The sequence below is a fragment of the Dunckerocampus dactyliophorus genome, chromosome 8, assembly GCF_027744805.1.
Source record: "Dunckerocampus dactyliophorus isolate RoL2022-P2 chromosome 8, RoL_Ddac_1.1, whole genome shotgun sequence".
Lineage (NCBI taxonomy): Eukaryota > Metazoa > Chordata > Actinopteri > Syngnathiformes > Syngnathidae > Dunckerocampus > Dunckerocampus dactyliophorus.
Window position 1 is genome coordinate 29,109,443 of NC_072826.1, and position 18,705 is coordinate 29,128,147.

The 18,705-nt window shown below is 42.9% G+C and overlaps 2 protein-coding genes across 3 annotated transcripts; both read right to left on the minus strand.

Moving 5' to 3' along the window:
* Positions 1-3,504: 3,504 nt before the first annotated feature.
* On the minus strand, positions 3,505-8,019 carry gpr61l (G protein-coupled receptor 61-like). Its single transcript, XM_054784921.1, has 2 exons — positions 7,683-8,019; positions 3,505-5,849 (listed from the first exon to the last, which is right to left on the minus strand). Exon 2 carries the CDS (start codon positions 5,792-5,794, stop codon positions 4,517-4,519), a length of 1,278 nt encoding a protein of 425 aa, XP_054640896.1. The 5' UTR covers positions 5,795-5,849; positions 7,683-8,019; the 3' UTR covers positions 3,505-4,516.
* Positions 8,020-9,731: 1,712 nt separating this feature from the next.
* parp3 (poly (ADP-ribose) polymerase family, member 3) lies at positions 9,732-18,599 on the minus strand. Of its 2 annotated transcripts, none has more exons than XM_054784763.1 (11): positions 18,428-18,599; positions 18,072-18,217; positions 17,823-17,948; positions 16,232-16,411; positions 16,007-16,145; positions 15,326-15,552; positions 15,100-15,255; positions 14,950-15,033; positions 14,697-14,874; positions 11,200-11,343; positions 9,732-10,492 (listed from the first exon to the last, which is right to left on the minus strand). In XM_054784763.1, exons 2-11 carry the CDS (start codon positions 18,123-18,125, stop codon positions 10,323-10,325), a joined length of 1,458 nt encoding a protein of 485 aa, XP_054640738.1. In that variant the 5' UTR covers positions 18,126-18,217; positions 18,428-18,599; the 3' UTR covers positions 9,732-10,322. The 2 variants fall into 2 exon arrangements, with proteins under 2 accessions (XP_054640738.1, XP_054640737.1); XM_054784762.1 differs by having other exon boundaries at positions 18,025-18,217; positions 18,428-18,596.
* Between the last annotated feature and the right edge of the window lie 106 nt (positions 18,600-18,705).

Sequence of the window (18,705 nt, forward strand, 5' to 3'; positions counted from 1 at the left end):
GTTCTTATTCATTTTCTCGTTTTCTTTCTTTTTTGGGAGAATGAACAGAACAAGAATTTCATTGCATAGCAGAACTACCAGTTTTACTGAGCATATGACAATAAAACTCTTGAATCTTGAATATATAAGAAATGAAAATGATTCTGTGAAAGACAATGCAACCAAAGTCAAGGCAACATATTAAAAAGCATACTGCAATTTCCCAGTTATTCATGAAATAATCGTTTAACAGGCGGAAATATACAAAGCCCGTATTTCTATAGTGGAGTTCTGAACGCCAAGCAAAGCCATCAAACAGTTGACTTTTTTTCTACATAAATAGCCGCTACAAATGAACGGATAACTTTAGTTATATATATAGGCATCTTACCGCCGAGTTAGTTTATCCGTAATCAGAATAATAAAGAAGACAGTTGCATCTCTGTGTGTAGTACTAGTGATGTGTCGGTCGCGAACGAATCGGCTCTAACAGACGGCTCTTTGAATCGAACGACAGGAACCGGTTAGCGTCGTTGGGAGCCGATGTTGTAGTGTTTCCCTCGTCCTTTTTTCTGTTAAAGGCGAATGTCATTGGTCAAGATATGCGGCGGTGTCCACACTGAGCAGGGGGCATGGGGGGGTTAAACACGCTGTGGTTCTCTTAGAGCTGTGAGAAATTTCCATGAAGAGATTTGACCCATTTTGACCTAATTTGTCTATTGAAATGGGTCTTTGTTTTTATAATATAACATTATATTATAATATATTTTTGTAGCTGTTCATTGAGGTTTAAATAAAACCATTTAAATAATAAAGCTCTGATAGGAGGAGCACCAGCGAATCACAAGGGGACCCACACTACCTTGGCGAGCTACCGGTAGCTCGTGATCAGTGTAATGGGCACCCCTGCTTTAAGGTGTTCCTGTCTTCTTGTGGTGAGATATTTTTACTTGTGATACAAAATCTTGCCAAGTCAAAACTTCTTTTTCTGTTTGGCTCATTTTACATCGACTCAAGTGTTCCCTCGTTTATCGCGGGGGATAGGTTCCCCGCGATAAGTGAAATCCGCAAAGTAGCCAACTTTATTTGTTTACAGTTATCTTATATGTAAGGCTGTAAAAGCCCTCACCATACACTTTATCCACTTTTCTCAGACAGGCATTAACATTTTCTCACATTTGTCTCTTGTTTGAACACTCAAAGTTCAAAGTTCGTTTGAATTTTAATGATCAATGTTAGACGGTAATGTCAAAACCCGCAGAAAGTCATAAACAGGTTTTCTATGCTCTAACTACAAAAATAGTGAGCACTTCAGAGCAATTTTAAGCCCTAAAAACGGCCACAAGGTGGCAGAGGTACGTTTGACGCAAAAAACACACATGACAGGAAGGAGGAAGTGAGAGAGCGTGGAGGAGTGTAGCATGCAGAAGGATACGCATTGTAGGGAAATTTTAACGCATGCACACACACACACATGCACAAACATGGTTCAGTTCCAAATGTAAAAATTTTAAACAGTTCATGGTGTTATATTTTTGTACATAAATTGTTATTTTGATGTAAAACAACCCCTTTTTTGTGTTGTTTATGTTGTTTGTGTTGCCACAAAAGAAAAAAAAAACATTTGTGTCAAAGTGAAAGCTATGCTTGAAATGCATCTTTTCACAAAAAGCTGCTTTTCTCCCTTTTTTAATCGGTACCTGATATTTCCCTGAAACTTACCTACGTTCTACTGCTGATTACTAAAGAAAGGAAAAAGGTAGAAACACACTTTGTTTTTTGATGAAAGACGAGAGTCTAATCTTTCTTTTGGTAGGTTCCATGGTTATATAGTCATAGGACAAAATATTTTGAGAGCCTTGAAAGATCAGTCAAAATCATCTAAAATGGCCGCTACTGAAGGTGTTGTCTTTTGATAAACGGCTGGGATTGAAAGCGCTAATATTGAATCCTGGAAATTCACTTATTGTGATCAGGTCTGGAACCGTTGGTCCACCCCAGTGGCCAAACCCACTCCTGGGTGACAGTTTTGACAAACGCGGCTCTGTGGTGCAGAACATTAGTTCAGCCTTACCGCCATTTCTGCTTGGACGCATTTCACTGCAGCACACAACTTTCTGTGGGAGAGCAGAAGAGAGCTGCCTATTTTGTGGAGGAGCTGTCAATAAAGCGGCATCTTTCATGAACTGCAAGTGGTAGGTAAGTTTTCCATGACTATTTTGATCGGTTCCGGTCAAGTTTTCGCACTATGTTGACTTTGGCTTAAATTCTGAACGTGATTCAGCACATCCTGTACATCTGTTAGTATGGAAGCTCTCTGTAGCAGCATGTGTGGGCGTGTAACCCAAGGAGTCTAGAGTTAAAACAGGAGTGCCGATCGGCATCCACTTCCGTAGTATGCCCTGCGTGGGTTTGGCCGCCATGATGGTGAGCAGAATCCAGGAACTATGCTTTGAAAACATGTGCTCAGCACACTGCTCTGCTATTAATTGCTTTAATAGTCCAACAGCAGTGGCGGAGCTACGGGGTGGCCCCTCTCCGACCAGCCCACTGGTCATCTAGACAGTTCAGGTATCAACTTATTGCCACCCCATGTGAGTAATGGTCTCACCTTGGCCACCCCAATTATAAACTGGGACGAGGGACGACTGTAGTGCAGTGCTGAGACATGGTTTAAATAAGATCCACTTCTTCATACTCCTTTTCAGACATGTTGAATTGGGATGTTCCTCAGTAAAAATACAAATCAAACCTTGCCCATGATCAAATGATTAAAAAAAAAACATTCAGTGGGTTATGTGTATTTTGTACTATTTCCCAACGAAGAGACAGCTGATCAAGAAAGTAAGGTCGTCAAAACATTAGAAAGGCAATATTACATAAGACAATGTACATGCTAGCTTGACAGCAAAAAATGTGTTGGACATTATTTGCTGTGACCACAACGTTTGTCTTCTGTTTGGGAAAGACTAATACAAACAATGGTGGCCATAAAATAGCACTCCGAGAGCATTATCAAGCTCCTGTAATGATTTCCATTCTAAAGTCCCTATCGCTGCCTCACTGTGCATATGTTATCATTATATAAGTCCAATTTCTTCCTTCAGGTACCCTCATTTTCATCTATCTGAGCATGTAACCCCTGTGCATCCAGTCATGCACGTAGATGCAGAATAAGCCCAACCAGGATCTAAAGCATACATTCGAGAGAAAGGTCCTTGTTGCTACGTGAGTCACAGGCTCACACCATCGTCATGACGACAGAGGTAGATGACATTCAGCGTTTATCAGGATATCTGTTGCACACAGGAACGCGCAGGTATTGTTCCTCAGATTCATGAGAGCTCCTCACGCCGCCGTATTGGTGCCGCGCTATGGTGTAATTTATTGAGATGCGGGAGTCGCGCCATGACACCCTCGCTTATCGAGTGCCAGGCAACATTGACGCCTCATGCTTGACAATCAACACCACACGACACCAGATGGTTTTCACGGAGAACATTATTATGAATTCTTGGGTCATTTTTCACCTTTTTTGGTTCATGTACACTTGAAATACACGTAGAAAATATAAAATACAATTCAACAAACATCACATTTTGTCACAGTTAATGGTTTATACCATGGGGGCAAGTGGGATTGTGCCCCACCACATCCAGCAGATGGTCAAATGCTACAAAATTAATGCATATAAATAAAACTCATACGTCTAACATAAGTGAGTATACCCCTCAGTGAACTGCAGCTCCTTGGTGCCGGCAGCACTCATGCAGCCCCATGACGCTACCACCATGTAATTACTTTAATAATGCCGGCCGCCACAGTGCCGCAGAACATGTTGGAATTATTCTTTCTCCTCAATAAACCACAGCTCCCTAGCACTCATGCAGCCTAAGACCATGACATGCTTGACTATTGGCAATACACGATTATTGTGCTACTCAATGGTGTGGCCAGCATTTTAGACAATAATGGCCGAACGATGACTCGTTTTCATTTCTACAGTGTAGTCCCTTGATAAGATATGCTAGCTGGAATGTGAGGGGTATACTCACTTATGGGTGTTGCTGTGCCATTTTTGAAGTATTAGTAATTAGTCTGTCTGACTTTGTTTTTGTTTTCCTGCCGGCTCTCTCTGTCCTTTCTCTGCCTGAGTGGGGCAGTTTAGTGAGCATGAATAACACAAACGGTTAGGCCCCACAAAATTAGGACAAGGTACTGTAGTTTTCTTGGCATGCCCCTTTTTCTTTGTATGGTGCCAACTGGTACTACCAGCAGCTTTTCTACCTTCAAGGTACTCAAAGCGCTTTGGCACTGTTACTACATTTACCTAGTGATGACGCAGCATCAGGAGCAACTGGGGGTTCGGTATCTTGCCAAAGGATACTTCGACATGGTCATGGGAGAACGGAGGATCGAACCAGCAACCTTCAAGTTGGGAGACGACCACAACCGTACAGTATTCATAAGTCTGAAAAGTTGAAAATGTAGGACAGGACCCCTTTGAAATATGATGGGAAAAAGTGCCTGAATGGCTCTAAGTGTGATCCTCTGGTATTTGTCCAGGGATCTTAACTCTGTGGTCCACAGTGTTTCTGGGACTGGAGTCGACACAGCTGGAGCGTCTCTCAGCTGTGCAGCTGGTTCTCTGGATGAACTGGAGGAAGTTCTCCTGCAGGGATCCCTCATGGCTGGAAGCGGCAAACTCCACAGGCTGGGTCAGGCAGCAGCGTCGAAACTTGACAAGCTCCTCTCTGATCTGCCTGTTGAGCAAACCGTAGAAGAACGGGTTCACCGCAAATGAGGAAAATGCCAGCCAGTTGACCGCCTCCTCCAAGTCTCCCGGGCTGTGCATGGAGCCAGTCAGAGACATTTGCAGGTGGAAGATGAAGTAGGGCAGCCAGCATACCAAGAACTGACCCACGATGAATACCAAGGTGAGGGCTGCCTTGCCTCCGCCGAACGCTCTTTCTGGGGAAAGTCTCTGTGGCAGAGAGCGGGTGGTGTTGATCATGGTGGTCTGGCTGCTGATAGAGTCCGACCGATTCTTATCCAGGTTCGCGCTGGCCCACGTTGGGACAGCAGGGACTTGCTGCAAGGCGGCCGAACGAGCGACCTTGTACACGGCACAGTAAACGACAAAGATAATCACCGAAGGAACCAGGAAGCAAAGCACAGTGAAGAGCACTGCAAACACTCCTCGAAGGCGACTGTGGCTTGCATGGAGAGAGCAGTGGGCTGCCGCAATCGAGCTTTGGTTTCCATATGCCGGCCAGCCGAAGAGGGTGAACAAAGCCAAGAGCGCCGACTTGACCCAGATAAGGAGCATGACCCCGATAGCTAAATTGATGGTCATCTTGACTTCGTAACGCATCGGGTGCACGATATAGAAGTAGCGTTCCACACTGATGGCGGTGATGGTGAGAATGGACAAACAGATGAGAAACACATTGAGGAAGATGTACACCTGACACTCGAGAACGGTGAACACCACAGTGCCGAAAAAGGGTGAGCTGGATATGATCCCCAAGGGCATGAGGAGAATGGCGCACAGCAAGTCCACAGCGCAAAGGTGGCACACGAAAGCGAACCTCTTCAGGTGCGGAGCGCGGGCGATGGCCACCATCACGCCGACATTTGCCAGCAGTGCGATGAGGTTCAGGGTCACCATGCAGAACAAGCCGAAAAGGTCTTTGAGCTGCGACTGAGAGCTGGTGACCACGCCAACATCTGTTGGAACTGTAGGCTGTTGCTCCCATGGGACAGTTGTTAGATTGGAGGCAGACGGAATCATGGGATTGGACTTTTCTGCCATTATTCTTCCATAACTTGATCCGTTTGCATCGGCAAAGTCTTCACGGCTGGATGACCTGTGACAAAGACAGGTAGTATACAATCAACACACGGCGTTACTGTAAAGGCAAAAAGTGAAGAAAAATGTGTCACAGCTTAGTTCTTACCATTAGAGAGGTATTCATTTAACAATATTTGTATTGCAGTTGTCCCTCGTTTATCACGGTTAATTGGTTCCAGACCCGACTGCGATAAGTGAATTTCAAAACCCCGTTTAAGACTACCTGTGGTACCTCGGTTAACATCCACCGTGTTTAACGCGTTTTACGATTAACATCCCAAATTTTTGGTAAAATTTTGACTTGGCTTGCGTTCGCCCGCTTGTTTAGCGTCCAGAATACCATCCATCCATCCATCTTATACTGCTTATGCGAGGGCAGCTAACCACCTAACAGCCTAAGCAGGGAAGCCCAGACTTCCCTCTCGCCGGCCACTTTGTCCAGCTCCTCCCGGCAAATCCCAAGGCGTTGAACCAGGGAAGCATCCTTGAGGCATTCTGACCAGATGCCTCAAGGACGCTTCCCTCCCGTATGACAATGCTTCTCACTTTATCGCTAAGGGAGAGCCCCAACACCCTGCAGAGAAAGCTGCTTTTACCCGCAATCTTGTCCTTTTGGTCACTACCCAAAGCGTCCAGAATACCGTCCGGTTTGTTTAGCCCGTCATCTTCGATCATGCACCAAAGACAAAATCTCGTGATACTTGCACGTGATCCGCAGGCGCCAAGAGAAAGGCGATGGACCGTAACACTGTAACGAGAGAAGGGTGCAAGACCTCTGAATTTTACGGCTTAAAGGCAAGACCGTCGTCATTTCAGAGGTGTGGCTCAGAGGTGGCTCCGTCCTCGGCTGAGGTGCACACACATACGTGCATACACAACTACTCCGGTTCCCGTGTAAAACAGTCTATCAACCCGGCAGCGCCTCGAGGGTGACACTCGGTATTTCCACCTTCATTTTGCATCCATAACACTCATTTCTGATTCCAACAAAACAGACGCATTTTACTTACCGTAGCATGGTCGTGGCATCCGGTATCAAACACGTATCCTCACCGGCGCACTTTACAATGTTTTTTAAAAAATTTATTTTCTATATTAAACAGCAAGGTATACTGTATGTGTATTGGTTGTAGAATGTTGATATTTAGTTTGATATATATCTGTATATTTTCACATTTTTGCAAATTGTGGTTGCAGCAGAATGCGTTTATGTTAATTGATGGTTTTGTGTTTTTTTTCCCCAAGAAAACCCATTCATTTGTCATTTGTAGTTATTTTTCCATCTTTTTCTGCATGTAAAACTATAATTATTGTGTAGAAAATGTGTTGTTTTGGCATTTTTATAAAAATATACAATATAAAATAAATAAAAAATATAAAAATAACTTTTAAAAAGTATTTAAAATGTATATATTAATTAATGTTGCAAAACAGCGATCATTTATTCTTTTTTGGAAAACCGCGATACAGCAAGGGACGAGTGTAGTGTGGTCAAAGCAACTCGATTTTAAAGCGTACCAATATGTAAACACAAGATCATGGAAAATATGACTTCATTGTAACAGGTCAAGTCACAAATCTGGGTCAAGAAATGTTTTTCAGCAAGCAACATTCCTTTAATTAAATGTCAGCTCAGTATTAGCAGCATTCGGGGTTTATTCTGCTTGTCAAGTAATCGGTAATTATTGAGTATGACAGCAATGGCTTGCTCTACTAGTGTTTTCTCCCCTGTACATTTTTGCATAATAACATTATTATGAATAAAAAGCTGTAGGCTTCGGCTTACGTTGAAAAATGTGTGCGCTCTTACAATTAAAAACACAACTCAAGCATTCTAAAGGGTACCTACCCATGATCCACCGTGTGCTTGTAGACCAGTTCAAAATCAAACAGGTGCTCATAAAAGGATGGAAGTCCGTCAAATAGAAAGAGTCAGCATCCCTTGTGAGGAGGGTCTTCACGTGTGGTCGCTCAAACGCAACAGGTGGACTGCTCCTGCAGAGACCCTGCAGAGATCCAGGCCCATCACATGGGTGCATTTCCAGTTAAATGGCAGCTGATCTTTCACTCCATTATGATGTTAGATCCTCTCTGCCCCCCCTCCAGGATCACCCCTATTCATGTCCAGTGTATGGCACAGACTGTCACACATTGTATTGTGTGTGTGTGTGTGTGTTTTCCCTCTTCAAACTGACACACACTCCACTGTCCCCTATTGACAAGAGCCCAGTCTTTACTGGGTCCTACTACCCACCATGTACTGTAGAGGCTACTCACGTCTGAACACTGGCGTTACACAGCATATGAAATAAATATCTGTAAAAAAAAGCAAACTGCTCAGCCGGTATATATCGCACGCAGACATTTTAAAGCATGTGCAGAGGTAGATAGAGCTGACAGTTTCTACCGTCTTGTGACGTCAATTGAAAAATACAGCTGACCACAGCTGTTATTGCCAATGTTTCGGTCTCTTGTTTGGTCAAATTTGGCTCATTTGAGAATATATTGTCAAAAAATAAGTGTGACGGATGCCAGCCAGTGTGGCTGCGCAAGTGTACATTTGTAAACCTCACTCCCTCGGCATTAAGAGCCGCACTGAGCACTGGGTTGACAGTCTGGGCTTTTGGCCCAGCGGCCAGCGCTTTCGACTCCAATTCCGAAGGTTTTGTGTTCGAGGCTGAAACAGGCGGGTTACATGAGCATCACATGATATGAGGGAATTTTGACGTCATACCGATAAATCCGATAACATTAAAAACAGCTCTGAAAACTGCTCCAATGAGGCAAGATTAACCATCCTGTGCGGGTGAGCAAATTAAACGCTCCTTTTTTCCTCCTGCTTGTGATGTTAACGCCTTGGCTTCTGCTGAGCTCGCTTGTAAATATTCACTCTCCGAGGAAGACATTTCACGTGCTAGTTGTACCAAATGCTCCGTGATGAGGGGAAAACAACCCCATCAAGCACACAAATAAACCTTATCAGCCATCTGAAACGCCAGCACCACGGCGTTTGAAAAGTGTAAAAGGTTTGCCAGAGACCACCACGGCGTCACACCAGCTGCTCGAATACAGTGCACCTTGCTGGGCTGTACCAGGTGGCTCCTCCCGCTCTATACTCGCGTTCTCCTGACCTCCGTACCGGCCTCCGGTACGGTTAATAGTGTTTATTGGAATTTACACAAACAATAATCACTCGTTTATGGTGGTTAATTGGTTCCAGACCCGACCATGATAAGTGAATTTCCACAAAGTAGGATTCCTTATTTATGAATGGGATATTTTCATAGTTACAGCATAGAAAACCTGTTTACAACCTTCTATGCTTTTTAACATTAAAGCCCTCAGACAGGAGATAACACCCCTATAGTCAACTTTACACGCCGATTACCCAATATAGTAGACATACTGTATAAGAGAAAATAAGACATAAGATGCATGCTTGTGTGTGTTGCTGTAAATGTGTTCCAGTGCTAGCAGAGCTGAGTAGGGGGGCGGACAGGAAGTGATGTCAGGGGTTCAAAGTTGAGTTTGAGCTTGGTGTGGGTTACAGCCGCAACAATAGCCCATTTTAGGAAAAAGTGTGCCTATTGTAAGATAATTTAAACCTGCAATAAAAGCCTGTTTCCTGCGATCAAGTCTGACACCAAGATTACTGACACCTAGTGACCAGTGTAGAATATTACATATCCTTACAACCTCTTTGAATGAGTCCTCTGAATGCCTTATGTTTGTATTTTACTTCTTTTAGCCATGTTTATGCTTGAAAATGCTTTATGCAAAAAGTACGTAAAATTTGCTGAAATATGTTTTTTTTTTAACTAATACTAGCTGTATTGCGCATGATGATGCGCCTGAAATACCTTAGTGCAAAAAAAAATAAACAATAGCTGGTTGGAGGGACACAGATTTATTAGTTCTGCCTTCGAATGCAAATAAACATCACCGCATGTTGGTCATTCTACTGACACCATGTGGTGCTGTTTGGTCAAATTTCAAGCAGACAATGTGAAATATGACGACTCACATATAAGAAGTTTGCATAAGAAGTTTCTCTCCAGGTATTAGTTAGCAGCGCAAAAAAAGATAGCGACAGTGCTTTGGGATTAGTCGTAAAATTGCACTTTACACCTTTTGTCCTGTAAACACGTCATTACATACAGTCATTCTAAGGCCGATCTGCTGTAGAAAATAAACTACAAATATGCTGAAGTAGTATACAGATGCCAAAGTTAGATTTTTTGTAGAATAGAATGAGCTCTAAAATGCAAACAATGCGTTGACCAAGATTCTTCAACAATCACCAGCCACAACATTAGATATACCTGCGCAATCAATCAAAGCAGATTCAGTAAGATTACGCCTTTAGATGCTAAATTATAAAAGGTGCATTAATTTGAGTGCAAGTCTGTGCATTAATTAGCATACATTCAGGGATATCTTCTTCATAGCTTTAAGTGACAAAAAGGCACAGCCAGGCCTTTTCCTGATGTTACATATTTAGCTCAAGCAGATAGCGGAGGCAACACTGACTCTCTTTGTAGATGAGATATTCGCTGTTGTAGAAGTGGCTCTCAGAGTACTGCGACTGCTGTATGGGCTCACCCTGTGGGACGGCGACCTTCTTGCCCTCCAGGGTGATGAAGACATCTTTAGAGGCATCTGAAAACACAAAAAGCTTTGCTTGCGACACACGTCTTGATAATATTATCGCTATTCAAACAAGGTTTTTTCTTAAACCCTTATATGCCCTTGGATTTTATACCTTTGTAAAATTACAGTCGTATGCAAAAGTTTGGGCACTTGTGACAATTTCCAGCATTCATTCATTTATTTATAAATCATTGGGTGTTCTGTTTCATTTTATTCTTAAAGAAAACCTCTACTTTCTTCCACAGAAAATTTTATTTGGACTTGAATCACCATTGAAGAAAACTGCAAAAACCATTTGTCGAACGAAAACAACAACTTAATAGACTATGGGCGCCTCTTTGTGCAGGCCGGGTCGTTATCAGCTGGCCCGCGAGTCTTGGCTGCCTGAATCTGAGGCTCCATCACATGGTAGAGGCATGTCTATTATGTATGGAAGCTGATGAGCATTGACTGGTGTGACTCACTGACATATGAAAGATTATGGACATATTTGTTTATAATTAGGACATTGTGTTAACAAACTTTTCAGCTCTTGACAATGGAGGTGCTCTGGTGTTGTTTGAAATGAGTAATTGCCAATACAATTACCAAAATCAGGAAAACACCATCACTGTCCAAAATACCTTTACCTAAGTGTACGTAGGTCCAAGATGACTCTCCCACTGCACTGAATTTTATTTCCCAGACTGAAAAAAAGTGTAATGTCACTGGAGTACCTGGTTCCACCTGTCCCCGTGCAACTACGCAATCAAATCCAGCTGGAGCCTTTTTCAGGGACGAGTTGTCTCTGGTGATGGTATGCTCTTTCCCAAGCGCCACTTCACTCAGAAACATCACGCCCGTGTTCTTAGAGGTGCGCACTAAACATGACAAGGGAAAAACATCACTTGGCATTTATTGCTATGATTGCATATACACCCCTGATCAAAATTTTAAGACCAGTTGAAAAATTGCAAGACGTGACATTTTGCACTGTTGAATCTTGAGGGTGTTCTAAGTAGAGCCTCAAAATGCAAATAGAAGAAATGGGAGTGAGACAAAAAAGCAACTTGCAAAGAAGCATTAAAGTAAAATAGGCTGCTCATCAGCTGATCAAAGGTTTAAGAGCACAGCCTTTAAAACCCGAAAGATTGGCAAAAATGTGGATTGAATATGATTTAGTGTCAGGTATTCACACTGTCATGATCTCTTGATGGCAAAGGCAAAAAAGCTTTCTCTCTTTGAACGTGGTGGGATTGTTGAGCTGCATAAGCAAGGCCTCTCGCAGCGCGCCATTGGTGCTGAGGTTGGACGCAGTAAGACAGTCATTTCAAACTTCTGAAAAACATCCTGAGGCTCATGGAACATAAAAGCGGTAGACCCAAAAAAAAAGGAGGATCCCATTGGCTGGATCCGCCTATGCCATCCTGGGATTTGCAATGTATGAAGCCATTGGACTTTTCTGTTTGATGGTTGCTTTCCTCATCCTGTTTGCTATGTAAAACTCTGCTGTTCAACTTTCATCCTCGGCTCAAATGAAGGTTGTTACTGGTGCCGAGTGTAGTCCAATATTCAATGCAAGGCTTTTGAGAAGAAGCTTTTGAGAAAAGCTCTTCAAAATTGGCCATTTGGAATTTGCAGGAGAGCACCAAACATGGGACATTGAAATGTGGAAGAAAGTTTTATTCTCCCTTGACGGTCCTGATGGCTTCCAACATTACTGGCATGACAAGGAGATCCCACCTGAGATGTTTTCCACCATCATGATCCTTCAATGGGACAATTGAGCTTCAGGTTGCACAGTAGCGTCAAAAGGCAGCTGGCTATGTGGAGATGTTGCAGGGGGCATCCCTCATGACTGAAGGCACTCGTCTGTGTGGTAATGACTGGCTTTTTCAACAGGACAACGCTGCCCTTCATAAAGGACTTCTTTCAGTGGAATAAGCTCACTCTTTTGGACCTGCGTGTTCCCGTCATCTAAATCAAATGAAGAACATTTGGGGATTTACAAAAATGGACGTGAGTTCCAGACAGTGAAGCCATCTTCACGCAACATTCCCACTAGCCTCCTGGAAACACTGGCATCAAGCACTCCCAAAGCCAATTTTGCACCTCATTAAGACAAGAATGGCGCAGCTACTCATTACTCACTCCTTTTTTGGTTTGGTTTGGTTTAGTTTTATTTGAACATGCATGAAGGTTACAATGGAGTACATCTTATGAATCATCCTTTCACAGTTCCACATGTCCGAAAGGAGTAGGAAGAAGCAAAGCTTATTTAATCCTACTCCCCATCTATTTCACATCTTGAACAGTGCATATTATTCACTCCCTGCATTCCATGTCATATTTTTGTATAATATTCAGTGTAATAATACATAATACAGTCAAACCTGTCTTAGCGGCCACCTGTATATAACGGCCACCTGCCTATAGCGGCCACTGGCAAATCCCCCGCAGAAAATTTACATGTTATAGACCCTGTGTACAGCGGTCACCTGTCTAACGCGGCCAGCGGCCACCCATTTTGTTTCCCTTGGTCAATATCTGACCGCATATAGCAGTCAAATTACCAACTCAAGTAGAAGCTTCATGCACAAAAAAGTTTCGTTTTTTAAGCAATGAAGCCATCGTGTGTAGACTTTAATTACTGAGTCCTAGTTCGACATAAAAAAGCCTGAAAGGACCTGAAAGGATTCAAGGATGGCCAAAACGGTAATCTTCCCACTTTGCAATGCCGTGAATAGATTCTAAAATAGCTTAAACACCTGAATAACACATCTAAAATATCACTTAATTGCCGACTAATTAGAGATTAGAAGCCCATTCAATAAGAAAGGAGCGATGGTATTGTTAGTTTACGACGATCTTCGCACCTCCTCCGCACTCAATTGTTCACGCACACACCCATTCTTGACTGCTTCACGCATAGCCTGTACATATATCCTCGGGCTCGTTCACTAAAATTTTTATTTCTTGCTTTTAAAATCGTGTTTAAAAAAAAAATCAAAGATGGAAATTTGTGACGTTCTGCAGGACAGGAGCGAGCCTCCCCTGTCCTGCGCTCTTATTTGGCGGGCTGTGCCTTCTCCGGGGAGGAAGAGGCAGCCGCTTCATGCCTGGTGGCCGCGCAGCTGCGGTCAATTAACATTTGTGACAGATAAAAGGCCAGCGCCGTCGAATGTGCGGCGCTGGTTCATTGTTGTCATTGATATTACTAGTTTCCTCACCGGAGCTGTTACCTAGATTTACCTACCTGTTTATGTGTCAACAGAGCGTTTTCCCCTATGTCTCTTGGTTTTGCTCCAGTCTTTTGTGAATACATGTTAATATGTGTGTGCACAAATTCCAAATGGCCGCCAACCTGTCTATAGCGGCCACCTGTCTATAGCGGCCACTTTTGCCGTTTCCCTTCAGTGGCCGCTATAGACAGGTTTGACTGTAAATAGTAAAAATAAAAATGACAGAACAATCATTGTCATGATCAAGACTCTTCTGCCTTGTATTTAGCAAACATCAACTGCTTGTATTGTTTTTTTGAATGTGCTCATCTCTGTACATTGTTTTGAGTTCCTTGCTCAATCCGTTCCATAATTTAATTCCACATACAGGAATACTGTGGGTTTTCAGCGTCGTTCTTGCATATAAGTGTTTTAAGTTTAATTTTCCCTAAGATCATATTTCTCCTCTCTGATAGAGAAATACTGTATGACATTTTTGGGTAGCAAATTATTAATAACTTTATGCATTATTTTAGCACTTTGAAAGTGTACTAAATCAGAAAATTTTAATATCTGTGATTTTAAAAATAAAGGGTTTGTATGTTGTCTATACTTGGCATTATGAATGATCCTCACCCATCTTTTTTGCAGTGAGTGAGTGAAGATTGCTTTTGTAATTATTGCCCCATATCTCCACACAATAAGTTAGATATGGTAATACCAAGGAACAGTAAAGAGTGTGGAGTGATTTTTATTTCTACTTTAGGCGGTTTCGGGTTTTTTCAAACTTTTGATCAGCTGATAAACAGCCTATTTCACTTTAATTCTTGTTTGCAATAAAGTGCTTACTCAAAAAATGTTTTGTCACACCATTTCTTCTTTTTGCATTATGAAGCACAACTTAGAACCTCCTTAAGATCCAGCAGTGCAAAATGTACACTGACATTTTTCAACTGGTCTTAAAATTTTCATCAGGAGTGTATGCGATTGTGACTGCATTGGTCCGGGCTTACCATAACCTGCTGACTTTCTGTTTTCCGATGCAAAATAGATACCCCGACCAACACGACCACCTGAATGGGGCATGATCCTCAAGCCGCTCTTAAGAATGGCGGCCACAACTGCTATGTTTGTGCCATGCCACAGCAAACGCCGGTTATCCAGTGCGTCATGCTCTTTAAAACGCTCCCCCTGCAATGAGAGTATGAGTAAATGCCTATTTTTTTTTTCCATGACCTGCGTCTTGTTACCAAACCAAGCTCCTACCTCAAACTCTCTGGCAATTTCCCAAACATTGACAATTTTCGGCTTAAATTGGCCCGCTGTTTTTGACAGATACTTTTGTATGATCTTTAAAAAAAAAAGGCAAAATGTATGAAATATTGCGGTACGAGTATAATGATATGTACAACATACCTTATATCGCGCTGTGGATTTGTCCATCAGAGAGAGCTTGCACTTGAGAGAATTGTAGTCCTGGTCAAGAGGGTGAGGAACAGTCTCTACCATCTCTTCCTGGGCCTTCTCCGTCTCTGACTTCAATGTCTGGGCCAGCTCAATATCAGCCAGAACCTACACCAGCATTGACAAAAAATGTGTGGAAGAACAGCCAACTGCAATTTAAAACGAGACCAATTCTTACCATTAGCATCCCTTTCTTTCTGTCCACAGTATCTTTGCACTCAATGGTCGGAGGTCGATTCCGACCAAAGTTATGCGGGATGGTGGTAAAGAACTTGGAGGAGAGCTCTTGAAGACGTGAATTTCTGTTTCTGCTTTGGTTCAAGGCTGCTTCAATCTCCTCCAGCACCTCAAATCCTTTTGCAATCTGCATCTTACTGAGCTTACCCAAAGGCATCTTCTTGATGTCTGTACAACATCAACACATACAGTTAAGAGCTTTCTGTGACCGGCATCTTTTTGACTTTGCAGTTCACACAATCCACAGCCCCACTCTAAAAACTCTTGATTACAGACAATGCAGATCCACAGAGAAAGCGATCATTTAACCTTTTAAAGTGTCAGGACCCCTGTACCGGGGGCTGCTGGGTAATGAATAACTGCATGTCCACACAACTAGCCCAAGGCTTAAAAGGTGAAACACGTGCTACTTTCACGAAACATATTGTTGTGACAGTCTTTTCCGAGAGAGGGATATATTTGAAGGTTGTCAAAGGGCTAGAGAGTTCGAGTGACACTTTACTCCTTAATCTTAGTGGTAAAGGGAGTCACTGAAAAATCCCATTCTAGGGCACAGTCATGTATTGACTTTGACATGAGGAGGGTGCCTGAACCGGTCCGTGCTACAATGAGTCACACCTACCTAAGTTCATGCATTCCATCGCCTCCTTGAACATGTCATTACTGAATATGAGGTGGATGAGCGCCGATGTAGCCTCGTCAAGGGTGCAGGGTAGAACATTTTTAGTCACTTTGACTGCTTTCCCATCAACACTCTCCACCTGAAATGAGATGAAGAAACGGGTGAGAATGGGTTGAATCATTTGGAGGGTCAACCGTCTTTCTTCTCTGTCAGCTGCTTTAATACCTTAACCTCAGCATCCTGCTCCCCATCCACCTCGATCAAGGTGTACTTCCCGGAGTGAGAGACAAAATTCATGCGATCGCTCCAGTTGTTCTTCGTCTTGTCCTTAAACTTCTTCTCAAAGTCCTTCACAGCGTTCTCAGCATTCGGAAATGAATTAAGTTTGGATTGTCCCACTTCACCCTGAATATGGATCAAAATCAAGTTATTTTTTTAAATAGCCACACAATTGATATACACACTTGTCAAAAATGACTAATAACAATATTATTACGATATTATTGGGTCCAATGTCTACATGTCAAACTCCAGTCTGTCCAGCAGTTTACTGAATCACCTACCTGAAACCTAGGTACCGATTCCCCACTCGGTACACATTTCAAATGAGGGACAGGAAGTGCATATTTGGCGTTGCGATGCACCTCTACAATTCCGGCTAGCATGAAAAAAGTGCACTACATTATGGACTAGGGGTGTCATGACGCACCCAACTCACAAGACGCGACAATATATAACATTGGGTCCACAAGAACGTGACAAGACGAGATTTTAACATTACAGTCCTCCCTCGTTTATAGCAGTTAATTGGTGCCACACCCGACCGCAACTAATTAATTTCCACGATATAGGATTCAATGTTAATAAATGGAATAACCTCATAGTAGAGTATAGAAAACCTATTTATGACTTTCTAAATACGGTTTTTAACATTATTAGAGCCCTGAAGACATGCGCTAGCTAGCGAGATAACAAGCAGATAACAAGCAGAAAATTTGCGTGTTATAGACCCTGTGTATAGCGGTCACCTGTTTATCGCGGCCAGCGGCCACCCATTTTGTCTCCCTTGGTCAATATCTGCCGACTCAAGTAGAAGCTTCATGCACGAAAAAGTTTCGTTTTTTTTCGTCGTGTGTAGACTTTAATTACTGAGTCGTAGCTCAGTCACAATCATTCACAAGATCCACACAAACTGTTAGTTGTTCGACATAAAAAAAAGCTGTCTTCTTTGGAGCTTGTTGCAGACAGTGACACCTGAGTGTCTTCATCACATACACGTGAATGCACAGGCGACAGTGTGCAGGGACACGGCGGGAGACAAATATAACGCAAGTGTTTTGTGAGGCCTGAGGGCATTCTTGTAATGCAAATGGTCAGTATTACTGTTTTGAACGCATATTGTTTTGAGAAGCCAAACTATTTGCTTAAATGTCCCCGAGCAACTAAGCGGAACTACATTCTTCATCACCGAAATCCGACCAGAACTGGACATAGGAGACCAAGTGGGGGGTAAGTACCTGTTAATGGACTACACTGCTGATGGGGATGTCGCACAACTTCATGTCAAAAAATCCCAAACTATCCCTTTAACGACACAGGCAGGAGAAAAAAGGAGCGCTTGATTTGCTTTCCCACACAGCATCTCACCTCACGCAAGCGTTTTCTTAAAATGATCAGTTATCTGAGATTTTTGAAATGCTAACAGATTTATCGGTACGACGTCATAATTCCCTCATATAGGCCCAATAATTGTCGTGCACCCCTACTTTTTGTTTTTTGGCCAGGCTGTGTATGTGAAAGTACTGCACAGACTTACCACTCTGCCCCATCTGTTCCATGAATAGTACTTGTTGGAATCTTTAATGAGCTGGATTACATAAAACTTGTTGTTGTTTTGTCCAATGTTGGTCTGATTGAGCATGCAGTCATAGTCTTCATACACCTGTGGGCAACGATACAGCGCAGTTGTCATCATCTACATCACGAATACTTTCCCTTTGGATGTTGCTAGGTGCTACCTCTCCAGTGTTTGACAGTGAGCAGTGCTCATCCACCTTCCTCTTGCCTTTGAATTGTGGTCCTGCAGCCATAAGGGCTTCTTTGGTAGAGGTGAAGGCATCCTTTGGCTTTGGTTGTTCGGGTTCTTGCTTCACCTTCTTGCCGCCAGCCTTGGCAGCGGAAGCAGAGCGTCTCTTTGGTGCCATGATGATGCTGTTTAGAAAAGCACATCAAAGATGCCATGTTTCTTACAACGGCCGTGACGTCTGGACATAACCGGACACTTCTACTCTAGCCGAAGCCACATTACTAACATCTAAATAATGAATAAATACAAGTTTATTACATAGATGATATCACTGAATACTTCCGTATGTATTTTGAGAATGCATCGACGTCACCATTAAGACGTCTTGAACTTACCTTTTTTAACTTTGAATTGAGTCACGCGGGTTTAAATGCAGCCTGGCAGTAATTGAGGCACTACAAAAAACAACAACATGCACGTCGCCGATAGAGCTGTCTCCGTCTTGTCTGTCTTGGCTGGCGGATTGAGGGTTTCAGGAAGTTTTCCAGAATGTTTACAGCAGGAGGAAGAGGCGGAGCTGGACTGTAAAGCCTTCCTGCTTTGGTACTGCTGTCACTGGAGTCCGCCATGGGACCACACAGCTAAGCTAGCAAGGCTACACCGCCCTCTAGCT